This window comes from Gopherus flavomarginatus, chromosome 11 (genome assembly GCF_025201925.1).
Source record: "Gopherus flavomarginatus isolate rGopFla2 chromosome 11, rGopFla2.mat.asm, whole genome shotgun sequence".
Lineage (NCBI taxonomy): Eukaryota > Metazoa > Chordata > Testudines > Testudinidae > Gopherus > Gopherus flavomarginatus.
This window is the reverse complement of record NC_066627.1, coordinates 42,013,570-42,032,446: the sequence shown is the minus strand read 5'-3', so window position 1 is coordinate 42,032,446 and position 18,877 is coordinate 42,013,570. Positions and strand designations below refer to the sequence as shown.

Here is an 18,877-nt window from a genome sequence, read left to right as displayed (position 1 = left end):
CTAACATCCTTAGCCATGAACACTGAAGCAAAGAATTCATTTAGTTTCTCCGCAACGACTATCGTCTTTACATGCTCCTTTTGTCTCTCGATCGTCCAGGGGCCCCACTGGTTGTTTAGCAGGCTTCTGGCTTCTGATGTACTTAAACATTTTGTTATTACCTTTTGAGTTTTTGGCTAGCTGTTCTTCAAACTCCTTTTTGGCTTTTCTTAATACATTTTTACACTTAATTTGGCAGTGTTTATGCTTCTTTCTATTTACCTCATTAGGATTTGACTTCAACTTTTTAATTCATTAGTATTCAGAATTTTATTTGTATTTTGAAACAGGCTGTTTGTTCTTATCCTGTAGTTCTGGCTTGTCAAACTCAGTTCAGGTAACAAACCCATGAGGCTAACTGGATTGTTTGATTATTCATTAGAAGGGCTGTTTACTGAGGAGGTGGTGGAGTGAAGAAGAAATAAAAGTGTACAGAGATGACATCAGAGGCCCAAGCATCCAATCAGATCAGCCTCTGATAGTATCTGGAGCATGTCTTATTGCTTTTTAATAAACATGGTAAAATGTTTGTGTCACAACACTTTGCACTTCTATAACACCTATCAGCTGAGCATCTCAAACTCCTTTATAAACACTAGTAATTTAAGCCTCACCAAAAAAACCCTGAGATAGACAGATACACGTATTTTATAAATGAGAAAAATATGACAGAATAGTTGACTTGGCCAAGGTCACACAGCAAGTCTGTGGCAGAACCAGGAATAGAAACCAGAGCTGCCCACAAGACCTGTTCTTTAACGGCTACACTATGCTCCCTGTTGTCCATAGATACCCCAGATAACAGTTTCTCTGTTTTCCAGCTCACCATTAGTATGTAGTAGAGAATATGTTTTCCCTATCTCCACCCTCAAAATCTATGAGATTTAGAACGGTGTGAAGATGACATTCCAGTTTAGAAGTGAACAGGTTTGTCACTCTACCATATGGTTACGGAAGAAGATGGGCAAATGACAGTCAAGCACTGTGTTGAACCTGGTAACCTTTCAGACGCTACCTTTGTAACTAAGATATCAATAAAAATTCTGCTAGCACGCACTAAGCTTTTTATGACAATTATGTACAGTGTATGAGCAGATCTAATTTTTCTTTATTTTTTTCCTGCTGTACCTTAAATCATTACTTCTCTGATCTGGACTAAGTCGGACTGTTCTGTCTAGGAAAATATTTACAATTCTTCTTTAAATAGGAAATTGTAATGGGGAGGAGTGGAATTTACTGTTGCGATGTTGGTCCTGCATTGGGGGATGCTGACTCAGAGAGAACAACCCACATTTTATTTTGCAGATCCCATGAGTAAGCAGGACTTCAAAAAGGTCATAGGATTAAGAGGGCAACAATTTATGACTCTTTCCACACAGGATTAATTTTCCTTTCCATACACATACAACAAATGTTATTGGGAATTATAGACATATATCAATGTAAGCAGAAATCTCAGCATTGGCAAGTGTATTTTGCTGGATAAGAAAATCAGTTACACCATATTTGTGGTATTTGGTATAGAAATTATAAATCAATTACATTTGTTAACTATTTTCCTGTGCAGATAGTTCAGAGAAGATCATTTCAAATCCTAAGTAGGAGACAATAGCATGCACATAGAAAATCTTGTATACATTTTCTTAAACTTCCTTTCTCCACAGATTCCCCAAACTCCTTCAACAACCCCTGATGCTCTGGTACAGAATTTAAAAGGGGATCTAGAATTTTTAATATCTAGTTAACAGAAATTATGTCAAGAGAGTTTAAATGACTTTTCATTCTAGTTAAAAAACACATCTGGTCAATTATTAAGTTAAGTACAAACTTAGAAATAGCAAGCAAGAGCGCTGCTTTATAGCAGTGATACTCAGACCGTGGCTCTTGAATGTGTCTCCTGAAGTGCAACTGGGAAGAACACATTTGGTAGAGATACGGCAAGAAGAGCGAATGCAACATTTTCAAAGAGATGAATGCAAATGAATGCGTACTGCCATCTTCCCCAGGTAACACAGGGAAAGTCTATTCAAGACTGCCACAGCATGAGAACAGTTTGTTGCAAAAAGTGCATCCAGAACTCTGAGAAGTCACAAAGTGCACATCTTCCTGTACTTAAGATTTCATTTGCTGCAAAATAGCTTAACATAATGTGACTGCTTCAACTACAGACTCTTTACACAACTGTAAGTGCCCAGTCAGAAAATACTTTTGTGGGTCTGCAACCACGGGGACTATTACTCCCGAGGGAATTCAGCACCAAAAAAGTAAAAAATTGTGCACCACCCTCCCTTCCCACCAAAAAAAATGTGCACATGGTATTTTAAAATTCTGTAAAATTCTGTAAATTTTATTCATCAGTAAATAAATGTGGAGCTCCAGTATGGCAGCGGGGAGCATAGGCCACTGGCTGCACAGTATGGAGGTGGGAGATCATGCTGCAGCCCCGCCCTCTTGCTCTCTCAGGGACATGGACTCGGCGCTGATACTATACCCGACCCTGACAGAGGACGCAAGGGCTGGGCCTGCTCCAGAAACACCCCGGGGCCCTGCCCCTCCACACCAGGTGCACCAGCAGGCAGGCTCAACCCAGCACTATCCAAGTATGGAGGAGCTTAGTGGGGGGAGGAATCCAGGTGTGGGGTAAGAGGGTTCTGTGTGGTGCAATCTGAGTGCAGGTGGGTCAGTGGGGGGCAGGGTCTGGGTGCAGGACAGATCTGGATGCACAGGGGCTGGGGGGGGAGGAGGGTGTCCAGGTGAAGGTGGTTGGGACTTGGCAGGGCGGTGCAGGGGGAAGGGGCTCAGCGGGGGGGTGTCTGGGTGCTGGGAGAGCGGAGCAGCTGGTTGGGGCTCTGGGTGCAGCTGGTTGGGGCTCTGGGTGCAGAGGGCTCGTCGGGGTGGTCTTGGTGCCTAGGAGGTGGGGCTCGTCAGGGTAAGTGTTCGAGTGCAGGGAGCTCAGCAGAGGGTGGTGTGGGTGCAGGCGTGAGGGGTCAGCGGGGGTGGGCAGGTGCAGGAGGTGGGGCTCAGCGGTGGGCAAGTCTGGGTATGGGGATGTCCAGATGCATGGAAGTTGGGCAGACGGGGGAGCAACTCCCTATATAGTGACCCCTCCCCCCATGGCTGAGGAGTGATGAGGGCAGGAAGTCGGGGGAGGATTTGGGGGATGGGTCTGACCCGGATCCAGCTGCTCCATGCAGGGGAATTGTAGTTCTTTCCCCTCCTAGCCCCACCGGGACTATCAGCTGAGCTCAGCGGAGGGTAGGAGCCACCAGATGGGGTGTCCCCAACCCCCTGCAGTGATTTACCCCTCCGCTAGGGGTGAAAGTAACTTCACAGATTTACTTGTATGCAGGGTCCTGGGCAAAGTGTGGGGCGGTGGCTCTGTGCCCCCAGAAGGGGCGGGGCTGGGGCCAGAGTTCCCCAGCCAGCCCTTCAGCACTGCCTGGCCTGCATTGCCTGGGGCTCCCGGTGGCAACTTAAAGGGCCCAGGGTTCCAGCTGCTGGTGCGGTAACAGCAGCGGCAGCTGGGAGCCCCGGGCCCTTTAAATTGCCGCTGGCGTCCTGGGATACCGGTGGCCAAGAGCCCCAGGGTTCTGGCTGCTGCCAGGAGCTCCAGACTCTTTTAAATCCCCAACCCCCAGGGCAGTTGCCCCTTTTGCTCCCCATTCCCCCCCCCCCATCAGCAGCCCTGCTGGTACAACCAGCTGTGTACTGGCAGCCACTTTCTTACCAGTACACCATATCAGACCGGACCGGCTTACTTTCACCTCTGCTCTCCGCTGGCTGCTCCGGGCGTCCACCACCATAGTTGGTGATGGGGGTGCAGAAATCCCCCTACAACATATGGGGATCAAGAGTAAAAACATCACCTCCACCATATTTCTAGTCCACCACCACTCTGAACTCAAGCTGGATAGAAAGACAGTCAAGATTATCTGAAATAGTCACTGAATTTTCCCCAGGCCCATTTTCACATCTCACTGAAACTGCAGAGGAGCTATTCTATTGTGTTGCACCAAAAGTTAATCAAGTGCACCAAAGAAACATGCTGATGGAGACCATATTCTGTTTTGACTGACCCCACCCTGGGAACACCATTGAAATAGCAACATGGACTGGTTTGTGTTTTCCATTTTAACATACTCTACAACCTCAAACATAGAGTTGTGATGTTCTCGCAGTTTTTAAGCACCAGGTTGTCCCCTATACAGCATTTATTATTCTGATTACATGGAAAATGAGAGAATATCATCTAATCTTGGGCAATTCAGTTGGTTGAGAGATGACAGTACAGGGAATATGATGGCTGAAGTAAAAGCAGTCCTAGCACAAACTCAGTAAGATCTCCCACTTATTAGGTTTTTCGCTCAAGCCACAAACCAAACATTTCTATTTGCTACATTTTCAAAGTAGCCTCAGTGATCAACATTTATCTCATGCTTCACTTCCTCACATCCCAACAAAAACCAAATTTCTCCTCATTATTTACTTTTTCTAATGACCGAACCATACATTTTCTAAAAGATTCAGGACAGAAAAACAACTATTTAGATTATTCAGTATTTTTACAATGTGTCCACAGGAAGAAAAATCACACCAATTCTAAGGCTTCTTATCATTTCTATTTATCATCAGCTCTGTTATAATTAACCTCTTCAGCTACCTTGACCTGGTTCACTTTGATTAATAGAGCATTTTTGTCAACTTACTCTCCTTCCCTAAAATAATCATGCTGATCATTGTAAATTTAAAACCATAAATTCCTACTACAGAAAAAAATCACCATTCGGTTTCAAAATTTAAACCCTGGTTTCCATTATGTACTTTTCTATTCACCTAAAGAAAATCCAGTGAAGGACTTCAGGGTTGTCTTTTTACACACACGCACACACACCCACACCCAGAGTAATCCAACATCCATTCTAAGCAATTTAGAAACCAATATGTAAAACTGGCTGCTATTTAATAAAAAGGAAAAAGTTCACAAATTAGAATTTTTCCAAGCTTCACATACCATCAAGAAAAGTGGTTTCTACCTCTTCCCACATTTTTCACAGAGCTAAACTGAGGTCTTATATTACTACATAAATCATATTATTACATAAGCCTTCATTAGCTTTATAAAATATACAACAAATGCTTACTAGAACACTATGAAATACAATGGGGTTTGGTTAATTAATTAATAAATAGCTCTTCATCTTTTAATCAGTAGGCAAGATAACACAGTTTTAAGAATATAATCTATATCCAATATACTTATATAATATACCTGGGGAATATGTTAAAACTGGTAAACAGTTTTAGCATATTCCCCCAGTATATGCATATATAAGTATACAGCAGCTGCACCCATTATATTACTGTAAAGAATAAATTAAAGTACATTTGCCAAATGAACAAGGAGTATTTCAACTGATTTTCAGATTTTTGTTTGGGTTTAGTTTAAAACACATGTACAACTGACTTGATCTCGGATACTTCAAAACTGTTGTGAACTTCTGAGCACTGATAAAATGCTTCTCACTGTGACTAAACAGGACACAGGGTTTTGAATCTCGATGTCCGCAGGCAGCTGCTTTTGCTGGGCAAAAACTACAACAAATTCATGGAGTATCTAAAGGAAACCCTTATAATCAATAAATGGCCAGAAACTTTCTAATTATTAGGAATTATTTTGGTACTGCTGGTTTACACTATTTTTTTTTACTTTGGATTTCTCTCTTTAAAAATGTTTCTAGAGTTCATAAATAGTGCAAATTTTACAGTCCCTGTAGGGTGAAATCCATTGTTCATCCCCAGACATGGTACCAACATGGCCATGGCAAGTGCTGGGCTTCCCTCAAATTTTGTCTGGAAGCAACACCATTCAATCTTTTTTCTTTGCTTGAGGCTGCCCAAAAACGTGTGCCAGTTATGATGGAGGTTCTTAGGATGACGACTGAAGCCTCTCATTTCTCGTAGGCCACAGAACAGTCCATCAGATGGTAATGACTACTCGTGGTCACTTCTGACCCAGACTGGGTTCAGACTGGAAACTTAAGAGTCAGACTCCCACGTTCTTTTATCAATCTCCTAACTCAGCCAGTCCCCTTTTAAAATTTAGATATTTGTACATTTAGATTTCAGAAACTATCTGCTGAAAATATGCCAAAGACAAGATGTTGGATACAGTGCTATTCAAAACACATTGAAGCTCTTTGGATAAGTGGCAGTAAAAACAGAGAAGTTTCTCTCTTCAGGTTCATAGCTTCAGGAGGGTCTCCTAGCCTCCTGCCACTAGAATACAAGATACACTGAAACAGGAAGCAAGGATTACAAAAATGGGGATGTTACTGCGAATTAAGTACTTTAACTGCTTACTGTCAGCTGGCCAGATCGCCTGCCAGTAAATGCTAATACAAAACCCAAGCACTTGTTTTCAGGAAATCTAGTTGTCCATTACCAAATGTGCTGAATTTTTAACTAAAGTCACATCACCAAATACACTGTCCTCTTCTCAATTTAAGGTCATGTTTAAGGCTAAGATTTTGTCACAGAGATCGGCGATTCCGTGACATTTTCTGCTTCAGTCCCTGGGGGCCCCCTCGGGGATCCCTGCTGCTGCCAGGGAAGGGGTGGGGGGAACCTGGAGCTCCCAGCCACCATAGGGAGTAGGTGCTAGACCCCACCTTCCCCTCCCAAAGCAGGGCTTAGGCTTAGCCCCATTTTGTCTCAGTTGTTTTTAGTAAAAGTCAGGGGCAGATCATGGGCATTCGTGAATTTTTGTTTACTGTCTGTGACCCTACTACAAAAAACTGTGACACAATCTTAACCTTAGTCATGTTTAATAAGACACTGCAGTATATCAAATTTATTCCCAACTCAGAATCTTGGGTGTTCCTATGTTATGTTTAAGACACATCTTTCCTATAGCTCAGTACATCAGTGAATATAAATTTTACCTTTTTTATTCATTTTTCTGCTCAAGCCAGACTGCATGGTCTAAAGAAACTTTAGTTCTAACACGATTCTACCAGTGACAAAGAAGTGTGCGGTCTTATGAGACATTAAGTGGATTTGCCTATCTCTGTTTCCTCATTTACAAAAGGTATGTTATGAAGATTAGCTAATGAATAACGTAAAATACATAAGAACGGCCATATTGGATCAGACCAATGGTCCATCTAGCCCAGTATCCGGTCTTCAAACAGTGGCCAATGCCAGGTGCTTCAGTGGGAAAGAACAGAATAGACAATCAGCGAGTGATCCATCCCCTGTCATCTACTCCCAGCTTCTGGCAGTCAGAGGCTAGGGACACCCAGAGCATGGGGTTGCAACCCTGACCATCTTTGCAAATAGGCATTGATGGACCTATCCTCTATGAACTTAACTAATTCTTTTTTTAACCCCATTATAGTTTTGGCCTTCACATCTCCTGGCCACAAGTTCCACAGGTTGACTGCGTTGTGTGAACAACTATTTCCTTTTGTTTTAAACCGGCTGCCCATTAATTTCATTGGGTGACCCCTAGTTCTTGTGTTATGGAAAAGGGGAAAATAACATTGTCTTATTCACTTTCTCTACACCATTCATGATGTTATAGACCTGTATCCTATCCCTCCCTTCTTAGTTGTCTCTTTTCCAGACTGAAAAAAGCCAAGCAACCCAAACACCAAAAAGTCACGTGCGTGTTAAATTCTGTTTATCTTTGACTCAGCACTTAGGAAAACATGCGTTTTCCAGATCACCTGCAAATGAGTACTTAGAAGATGATCACAGGAGGTGAATTCAAATGGGAGGGTGCTCAGCGTCTTGCATTATCTGGCCCTAAATACCTATAGCCCTCAAAGGGCGACTCTATTTTGAAGACTTAACATCACAAGTGTCCTCTCTATTATGTTTCTCCATCTGCTTACTTTGCAGTTTCTGCATATCTTCATAGAAAATCCCGTTCAAACACCACACTGAGAGCAGAGTGTCTGGATACCAGCTGGAACATGAGTTCCAAATGAGCAAATGAGAAAGAAAGTTGGTAGACCCTAATATGTAAAATAGTATATCTATTATTGCATTTAAATACAATTAAATATCATCACTACTGCTTCAAAAAAAACCAAAATTTCTCAGGTGTGATTACTATCTTGTTAAAAAAAAAAAAAAAAAAAGAAGAAGAGGGTGGAATGTGTTGTTTCAATGTGCTACTGCTAGCCCCAAACACTGTTAAAGAGTCAGAGGAGATAAAGTTCTGCTATATTTGGGTATCGACACTGCATGTGTCTGGGGGATAAAGCAATGTACAAAAAAGGACAAAGTGTGGGAAGGGTAGAAGAAAAAAAACATATTGAGGATCTTTTACATTCTCCCTTCCCTCATCGAGGAGCGATGCCAGGGTTTCTGGTGCCCTAGGCAGAATTCGGGGGGCGGCATTTTGTGTGTTTCCCATAGGGTGCGCGGGAGCTTCCGGTTCCGCTCCCATCACGCTGCCGAAGAAGGACCCTCCACCGAAACGCCGCAGGTGACAGTGGCAGTCATTGAGCTGCTCAATTGCCTGCTGCTGTTTTTCGTGGCACGTCGGCAGAAGGTCCTCCTTTGGCGGCGCAACAGGAGAGGAACCGGAAGCTACCGTGCGCCCTGTGAGGAGCACGGAAAATGCCACCCCCCAAATCCTGGCATCCTAGGCGACCACCTAGGGTCGCCTAATGAAAGCACCGGCCCTGCCCTCATCCCACAAAGACTGATACTGTAGCTTTCCCAGGTTAAAATAAAGTATTAACTCCCATACTGTGTCTCTTCTGTGTCTAAAATGAATTCAAACATGTAGGCATGAGCAGAAAGTAAAGATAAATGAATAATTTGCTTTTAGAATCCTCTTATTTTTTCTCTGAACTAATTACAGATTTCATTTTTATTTTAAGTTTATAGTAATTTACAATGTGTGTGTGTGTATATAAAGAGTAGTAACTGAAGGTTACTGCAGCATACACATACAGTGAAACTGGCATCTAGTTGCCTCTTAAAACAGTTTTAAATAATTTTAGTGAATGACAACATTTATCATATAACCAGGATCTGCTTGGCTGTACTGCATAACTTGCAAACCAGAAGGCTGAGACTTCTCTCTCCACCTACAGAAAATTGTGGGCTTTTTGGAATTTTAGATTTTGTGTTTGTGTGTGCTATCTGGTGCATTTAAAGCCTCTACAGTACACAGAGTTTGCATTATTCCTACCAAGACATTCACAGACCATATATTTCAATTACTATTCTCAGGGAGTTAACATCTTGGGACATCCTCAGTCTTAAATTTATTTAATTCACGTAATTAATATACAGGTTACATTTTTCAGGTGCCAGTGGAATACAAGCTACACTCAAATCAGGTCAGCTGAAACTACAGTTCATATCATCACTGGGGATAGAACCCGCTAACGGTATTTGTCCAAGTTGGTGGCTAATGGAAATCCAGTTTAAAACTTCAATTTTTCAAACACTTATATACGATATCCTTAACTTATTTAAATATGCCAACTGGCCTACTCACAGAGCATAAAGTTAAGCATGTACATATGTTTTTGCAGGATCGGTGCTTAAAAATCAAAACCATTTCTTTGCTCAAGAAAACATGAGAGTTCCATGAAAGCATTTGTAATCACCCTAAACTGGTGATTTGTATCCCTAAACTAGTGTGCGTCACCTTCTGCCTTAGAAATATACACAAAAAGGCTCTTGTCTGGAGATGAAATATCTGTGGACTTGGTTAGATTCCCTGCCTGATTTCACTCACCACCAACACAAGAGAAAGAGCAGATATTAAGGGAGATGGCTAAAACAAGTAGTAGTATAACAGGAACAAAGTGGATGATAATCCTTTCGTTCCTGCAGCATCAGAGCAATTCTAACAAAAAGTGTTTTCGGAAGCTGGAGAATGGAATGTTAGGCCCCAAAGCATCAGTGATAGCTGGGAAGCCCATTTTGGGGAGCTGGCACTGGAATGTTTAGTCCTGTACGAAACCTGCCAGCTGGGGGCAGTAGGCAGCTCAGTAAGGAGAGAAACCAGAAGAGGGGGAGGTGGGAAATTTAAAAGAAGCTGTTGTCCTAAGCTCCGATGGATCAAGTCCCATTCTTCCCTCTCATAAGCTGATAGAGATATATAACTGGGGCTTCACAGCAGTTAGCCAGCTTAGAAGAAAAACAGTCCAACTGAGTGAGAGGCAGGAGAAGTGGGCCAGTGCCCTCAGTACAAAATTGCTCAGAACACCAGAGTTCTTGTCTCTCTCTTTGTTCACACTTCCCCATGAATGCAAGACTGAAGAGGTTTTCCAGACTTACTAGTGTTAACATTCTCTGGGGAGTCTGTAGTCTCAGCCACAAGTGTGTTCGCATCCCAAAGTAGAGCAGCTGTCTCTGGGGGTTCATATCCTATATTGACTGATTAACCCTTTCTTTTCTGTGGGACTATCCATGACTGACAAGTCGTCACCTGACAATCTGTTTTCCTACGATTCTGACAGCCCCACTGTATCTGTGGAGTGCCAGATGTCTTCAAGTCTTGGCAGTGGATCAGCGTCAACAGAACCCACTTGCTAGTCTGTAACCATCACAAGAATGCAGACCAAATCTTACTATGAAGCTGTTAGAGTATAGCATCTAGAGATGTCTATATAACAGTCAAGACACCACTGACCACACCTCTTGCTCCTGCCAAGGACACCAAGCGTTGCAGTTGTATAAATATAAAACAATGGCCTGTCAGTAAGTCAGGTGAATCAATGCTAGAAGAATCAATCATATCTTCCACTTCTTCAGTACCTTCTTTCCATTAAAGATCCCACAGACCTCTACAAACATTAATGAATTAATCAGCACAATAGCCTTGTGAGGTAGGATTGTATTAGTTCCTAGAAGAACTCTCCTTTTTATGAGAATCTGAAGCCATCACAAAACTAAAATATTGTTAAAATGGTTCATTTACTAATGGAAGCGAGGAGAAGATCGTTAAATAAGTTCAAATACATCAGAAAGCAAGTAAGATTGCTTCTATGGATTCTACCCTGCTCTAAAACATGAAGACAGCTTTTATCCTGGATGAATATAGCACATACATTCTATTACTAAGGACCATGGAACAACCCCCAAAAACACTTCATTCTGTGAATGTGTCTAAACTTGCTGGATTTGTAAAGAAACGTTTCCTAAAAATTGTATTTCTATAACTAATTGCCTTCAATCCAGACTGTTAATTTACTCAGCTCTTAATCTGTAAATAAAATAAGGCAAACTTTTGAGGCCTCCTGATTGATTAGAAAAGGACTGATCCATTTATATTGCCAGAGAGAATAGCAAACAAGTATTCCATATTATATTGAGCATGTGTCCCTCAAAATAAGCATGTCTCAAAGCCACTGAAAGGAAATTCTATATTTATGAAAAAAAACACACAGGATATTCCAAATATGTAAAAGGAATCTCTACTAACTGTAGGACTGAGAAAGGGTCCAGATGAAAGTTTTTCAGGTTGTGACTGGATGAAAACAAAACAGGCTGGACCTCTTGATTTTCTTCACTGTATATTGAACACACCTTAATTTACACAAATGTGCACATGCATTGTCTGTTTATTCAATTATCTACAGTTCCCACAGTATAAAACTATCGCTTGCTTCAAGAAAAAAGTCACAAATATCACTAACAAGAAGAAAACTGAAGCCAGCAACAAGCCAAAAGAAAAGAGCCCGATTTAAAAATCAGAGGTTGATCACACAGAATCATAGGAATTTATCACATTATTATAGGTCTCAACCTGAACCACCACAAAATGCTGGTCTTGGTGAGAGCTGCAGGCAGCAAGCCAACACAAGAGTGAGTGGAGAGGTAATGCTTTGGCCCTCAGAAATACTTGTATTTATTGCACTCAAACTAGGGAATTTTTCTAGCACTGAAGCACAAGATTTTTCATTTCACTATAAAACATGTGAAGACATACTAACAATATGAGAGGTAGTTTTAAATTAAAATCTCATGTGGATTCACTGCTTTACAAAAATTGATTGTTTATGCTAATTACTCCAACTACTTTGGTATTCTTACTATATTGGCTTTGGCGCAAACAAGACCTTACCCCGCCTTTCTGATTTTGTTGACCTTTGTAGGTTCTCTGGATTGTGAGATCACAGTGCCAATCTCAATATTGGAGGACTGGTCATTAGTGACATGTTCATTAGATACAAGCTATGTGAGGACATTTTTTGTGTAAGCTGACTGATGCTGGAAAATTATTGGCAGCAATAATAGCTATAAAATGTCTCCATTGCTGAATTTGTAGGCTAGCTGGTTTAAAAAATTTTTAAAGCTTAGATGGGTCAAAATCTTGCCAGGGCAAGCTATTCCACATCTTCAGGACTTCTTGCACCTTTCTATCAAGCATCTGGAGCTGGCCATTACTGGAGACAAAATACTGGACTAGATGGACCCTAGCTTTGCTACAGAATAAGTAATACACCCTTCTCTGGAACCCATGAAGTATTCTGAATCTTGCCATTGGAATTGCTGGCATAACACTACAACTAAGTATCATATGCTATGAGGTAATTAACAAAACTGCCTTTCCAGTGGTTTTCCAAGTAATCAGAAGTAGCACCTTGTATTTTTATGGGGCTGCTGAATGTCTCCAAGGTCAAGTGACAGCGTTAGCGAGTCAGAGGCAGCAGATATATCCTCAAAAAAACAAGTTAACTAATTATACCTTTTGTTATTTACTCTGGACTTGCTCTGGCTTTAAAGCCATGAACTAGGTTTAATGAGGTTCAGGGAGTGAGCAGGGGCAGTCCGCTAGTGAGAACTCTCAGTGTAATTCTGGATAGGTTAGCTGTGGTGGCATGTTGGCAGGAGTCATGCCAGAACTCTGCCACTCTTCCAAAAGGTAAAGTATACATTATCCCCTACATTAGCTCAACACTGCTGGGTGCTGAGCTTGACCCCACCCTATCTGGATAGGCTGGTTTGCAGCCGTGCACCACCAGAACTGCCAGTCCCACCACACCCCTAGATCAGTGGCTCTCAACCTTTCAAAGCTACTGAACCCCTTTCAGGAGTCTGATTTGTCTTGAGTACCCCCAAGTTACACGACACTTAAAAACTATTTGCTTACAAAATCAGACATAAAAATACAGAAGTATGACAGCACACTATTACTGAAAAACTGCTTATTTTCTAATTTTTCCAATTATAAAATAAATCAATTGAAATATAAATACGGTACATATATTTCTGTGTATAGTATTTAGAGAAGCACAAACAAGTAATTGTCCGTATGAAATTTTAGTTTGTACTGTCTTTGCTAGTGAGTTTTATATAGCCTGTAGTAAAACTAGGCAAATATCTAGATGAGTTGATGTACATCCTGGAAGACCTCTGTGTACCTTGGTTGAGAACCACTGCCTTAAGATTGTGGCTAGCTAAATAAGAGAAATGGGGAAGAGAAGAGGGCTCCTGGAGTCCCAGGCAGGACTACTCACAATCTGGTCCTGCATATTTTAGTTATGTTACTATATATTTTATTTAGTTAAGCAACACAAAAAGAAAACCAAGAGGAATTTGTCATTTATATGGATAACAAGAATAGCACTAGCTACTATGGCTAGCTATCAAAAAACTTGAGAAGGGGATACAAAACCACATATTTAAGTGTTTAAACTATCTCTAACTATTAGGGATCAGGAGATCTTCATGAGGGACAAAATTATCCCACATTTGCCTGCTGGGGTGTGGGGGATGTTTGCACCTCACCCTCAGCATCAGGTACTGGCTTTTGTCAGAAGTTTACTGGTCTCAATGGACCACTGGTTTCACCCAGTATGGCAGTTCCTACGTACCTAGTAAAGAAGGCTCATTGAATTGCATGATATTCTTGTAAACATCGACTGTGATACAGGTGAAAAATAATCATCCACACAAAAAGCACGATTATAACTGAAGAGGAAATGTACTTACTGCTGAGAAATCAAAGTCTATCTGGTTAGCTAAGTTTAAGATATAATCGATTCGAAACTGGTTCTCTGGATTGGCTAGCTCCACTGGTGGTGCCAAATTGCCCATTGCTGTCACTATTGTCTGCAAAGAAAGGGAAAAATACCCCACATTTGTTACTGAGATAGTGGTTGAAAACAGCGTTTAGAAGCAAGACACAATGGTTTGTAGATTTACCTCTATAGCTTCTTTAATATTGTTTTTAATATCCTGAATTTTCATTTTTTTCTCCCTGTAACAAAGGAAACATACGAATTAAATTTATGCACCACAAAAACAAAAGTTTTTGAAGCAGAATGCAAATGAAAAAGGATTTCATTAGAACAAAACATACAAGTGAGATGCCTGCTTACTCTCATTCAGTCACTGAACACATTTGTAGTTAGACCCCCACTATCTTACCTGTTCAGGAAAACAGATTTTGATTTCAGATACATGTGTTTAATCATAATAAACCCATATAAACTTATTAAAATTGTAGTCTTAGATGGAGAGGAACTCATCTTAGTGCTACTGTGGACATTCTATTCTTTACACTCAAATCCAAACCTGCTTGATCTACAGAAATACCTGGAAGCGGTTTATAGATGACCGGAAATGAAAAGATAAAAAAAAGAGACAAGTTACCAAAAGTCGAAACAACCAAGAAAAAGCAAGGCAGACCAGGGTAACACGAAGATTTAAGGGTGAAAAGAAAATCAGAGAAGAAAATGTCTGGAACAGAGAGCTCAGACCAGAAGGAGATATACAATTTAACTACATGAACATGCAAAGTATAGTGCGGATAGGAGGGCTAATCTATTACACAGAATTACCAACATAATACAGGGGTCAAGATGGGTGAGATAATATATTTTATTGGGCCAGCTTCTGTTGGGGAAAGGGACAAGCTTTCGAGCTTCACAGAGCTCTTCTTCAGATCCTGAAGCCATTGACTAACAAAATTACTCTCGAGGTAAATCCATTAGGTATGTCATGTAATGTATGTCATATGCAAATCTGACCACAAAAGCTTTTTTAATATTAAATGTTTAATATTACATCAAATGAGATGCATAATCAACATATTAAAAACACCTGATGTAACCATGACTCTTAATGCAGTGAAATGAAACTGGAAGTATAATCAGCAATCAGGAATGCAGAAGAGCTAAGGAAAAATACTGCTTCAACAATAATACAGACAGACATAGCTGGCTGGGGATGGATGGAGAAATCTGTTTATAGAATAAAACATGAATAAAAAGCCTTTGAGGAAGACGACAAAGTCCAAGAAAACACATACAGTGCACTAGCTGCTTGCCACGTTGCATTTTGTGACTAGCTGCAGGTCTGGAGGTAATTTTTCCTACAGCTGCTAGGATCTGATTGTGGTGCGAGCGTTGCACTTGTGGACTGAAAGAACACAGCAGCATTACGGCATCTTGCACTGAGGTGCCATGTACCTTGAAACAGACAGGCAGAGTAGTGGAATTCTAGCATCAAATAGATGTGAAGACTCAGTTGGGTTGGGTTCCTAGTCTACCCACAGACCATCTGATTCCAAATGTACTGTATTTGACAACTACCAGTTTTTGCTTCAGGGATTTGGCACAACTGATGGGACAAAAGCAATGAATCAGTAGAGGCCAAAAGCACTGAATTAAAAAAATAAGTAAATAAGGGAAGGAGAGGGGGAGACAGAGGCCTGCTCTCCCTCTTTTCCTTTTCATTGTCCTCCTTTCATTTCTATTCTTCCTTCTCCCCACACACTAAAGAGATGACAAGGGATTCCCTCCTCCTCCCCCATTTGCCCCTCCCCCAAGCACACTAACATTTTACAAGACAAAGGTAGGTACAAAAATGCTATGTGGTTAATGCAACAATCGCATTAACCACCGTGACTTCCCATTTTTAAAGGTTAGTGTTCTTACTGAGTAGGGTAAACATTAAACAAAACAATGCAATGAAACTGCTAGGGATAAGAGAAGAGGGAAGGCAGGAAGCAAATGGTAACTGACTGAAACTTCACAGTGAGAGACTTTCATTTACTCTGGTTTGATTTTGTCCCCTTTATTCAAAGAGGCCCTCAACCTGCAAACATACACAGTTCTACTGAAGTCAACGGGACTCAAGTTAGACATAGGTGTCAGTGTTTCTGCAGGACTGGGATCAAACAAAGAATGGTTATACTTAATTATTTTGCCTTATTTTGGTACAGCATTAAAAAATCTAACAGGTTTAGGTGTTCGTTTGGAGACAAGGTGGAGACTTATATTGATCTGAGGAAGAGCTCTGTGTAAGCTCTAAAGCTTGTATCTCTAGCCAACAGAAGTTGGTTCAATAAAAGATATTAGCTCACCCAACTTGTCTCTAATATCCTGGGACCAACACAGCTACAACAATGCATACAATTAATATATATATGTTTTTTTTTAAAAAGGTCATCTATAATTACATTCTTCTCCAAAACAAATGAGGTTTTATTTAGAAATTTTTCTCAATATATTTGCTAAGTGTGCATTCATGAAAAATTCCCAAATCAGACTACAAAAGCTCTATATTTAATATTACATTCAGATTTTCATCACTTTCATATTTACATTCACAGATCCTCAAGCTATCAGTATCACAATAAAGTGATAATAGATTCTGAAGTAGTGTAAAACTCCTACAATTAACAAATTGCTAGGTAATCATCACCATCTTTACTACAGGAATACTTCATCCCCCTATTTGTGTTTTTGTTGCCATGGCCCTGTGGCATGTCCTGTAAACAAAGAATCTTATTACACAGCAATGAATGTATCATCTCATTTTGTATTTTATAATGTTTACTAAGCATAAATTTTCCATGGCAATGAGGTGCCTCACTCCTCAGGAAACTCAACATGCTCATCAATAGTTCCGCCAATATCTGATGTACAGTGCAATTGTTTTTAAAAAATGCTACTTAGTACCAGCTTTTATTCAGGGATTTATAAAATGTAGTGAATTCATCTCTTCACATAAAAACACCATTTTCACAAATTATACAAATATTTTTAGCCTACTGAGTTCTGAAACCACCACCACCCATTAACCACGGCCAGAATTATTTTTATAGGAACACTGCCAGGTTAAAAATATTTTCCGATTTAAAATATAAATACAAGAGGAAAAGCTGCTTAAGACAGCTCAGATTTTAAAAACTAAGATTTTTAAAAATCACTTACATCTCACCATTAATGTTGATTGTTTACTTGTGCACAACATTCAACTTTAAACTGAAAACATGTTAGTTTGTTTTAATTTTTGGCTCTTGTGTGCTAGCTCAATCCCAAAACTGCAAGGGAATGTTTATATCCCAACAAAATCTTTTCATGGGATAGATTAGATACAATATCATGGAAACATTCATGTTTAATTTACTGACAGCTCCGTATGTCTTCTCCACCTCTTGTGGTATACATAGATTCATGCAAGGATTAAAGGCACCTTTTAGAACTCAGTTTATACCATGGTTTGGGCCAGTCCGCACAGTCCAGAACAAAGGGCTAAATTCTGTTGTGGGGGAACAGTTTGAACAGTAGTTATCAAACTCTGTTCTGGCTATTTAAAAGGGGGGGGGGGGTAGGGAAGCTGCAGCCATTTATCATGAAAGCCACTAAAACCTGTTTGAGGAACCATGAAAAATATTATCTTTAATTTCAAATAGGGAAGAAAGTCAAAACACATATCACCTTAAAGCTCAATCCTGCCTTGAAGTCGAGGCTTAGACCCTGATTAGAAAAAATATTCCTATTCAGTAAAGCACTTCATGTGTTTACGTGCTTTTCTGAATCAGTGCCCTAATGATCTTCTATTAAAGAAGACGACTACTTTTTTTTAGTTTTGACTTTATAACGCTTTATCAAAACCTACATAGCCAGCAGGCTACCAACCAAGTTGCCTTTTTGTAGTCTGATTTAATTGTTACTTTTACTGCATTTTAGAACCCAGGAACTACGTGAATATCCATCTGTAAACTGGGTATAGGGACCTTTTGAAAAAACTTACAACTTCTGTATTAATATTTCAATCACTTTATTGGTGGCAGCAAAGACCAGGAAGTCAGTTCGCTCTTTGCGAACCAGTGTACACTTTGCTAGGAGGAGGGGAAGAAATCAGACTGTTAGCCTGAAGGCATTAAATAAAATGTGCTATGGTAATTATTAAAACGTGGTCACATTAATAAAACGTGTGACATGATAGCTCTACTGGTTAAAATAATTGACAGAACAGAGTATTAGTTTCAACCTCTCATTAATCACATGTTTAGTTAGAACTGCTGGCAAGTCAAGAAGTCATGTACTGTACTATGAAAGAATGGGTACAGTACTATCGGTGTTAACAATACTAATACTACAAAGAAAAAACAAGTTTAGAATTAGATACTACAGTGTTGTACTCTTTCCACAATTATTATTGAAGATATTATATAAAGAGACATGATAAATTAAAAAAATAACACTTTTCTCCATATGGTATGGCAGGTCTTCAGTGAGACTGCTGGAAAAGAAAACCCAAATCCTTCAGAAATTCAGAGTTACAAAACTATTTTAATTTTAAAAAAATAAAATCCATTACAACGTGCCACCATCATTTCAAGGTTCACAAAGTACCTAAATTATTTTTTAAAAGTAATAGAGTAACATTTTCCCAATAAAATGGGGACTGCACAGCAAATTTCATAGCCTGATTAGAAAAACATTTTTAGTAACCAAACGTGTTATAAAAGATGCAGTGAAGAGGTGATTACAGTGCTGTTTGATGTACTATATATGGGAGTCAAAGTAAAAGCCTCTGATCAGAGTGTATATAACAGAGAAACACT

The 18,877-nt window shown here is 40.1% G+C and overlaps 1 protein-coding gene across 1 annotated transcript in view; it reads right to left on the bottom strand.

The window, feature by feature from the left end:
• The window catches only part of GNAS (GNAS complex locus), a 159,488-nt gene that overhangs the window by 87,495 nt on the left and 53,116 nt on the right, over nt 1-18,877 (bottom strand). Inside the window, exons 3-4 of the mRNA XM_050917806.1 lie at nt 14,221-14,275; nt 14,008-14,127 (exon numbers count right to left, since the gene is read on the bottom strand). Coding sequence (XP_050773763.1) covers nt 14,008-14,127; nt 14,221-14,275 — 175 coding nt within the window. The remainder of the gene's footprint in view (nt 1-14,007; nt 14,128-14,220; nt 14,276-18,877) is intronic.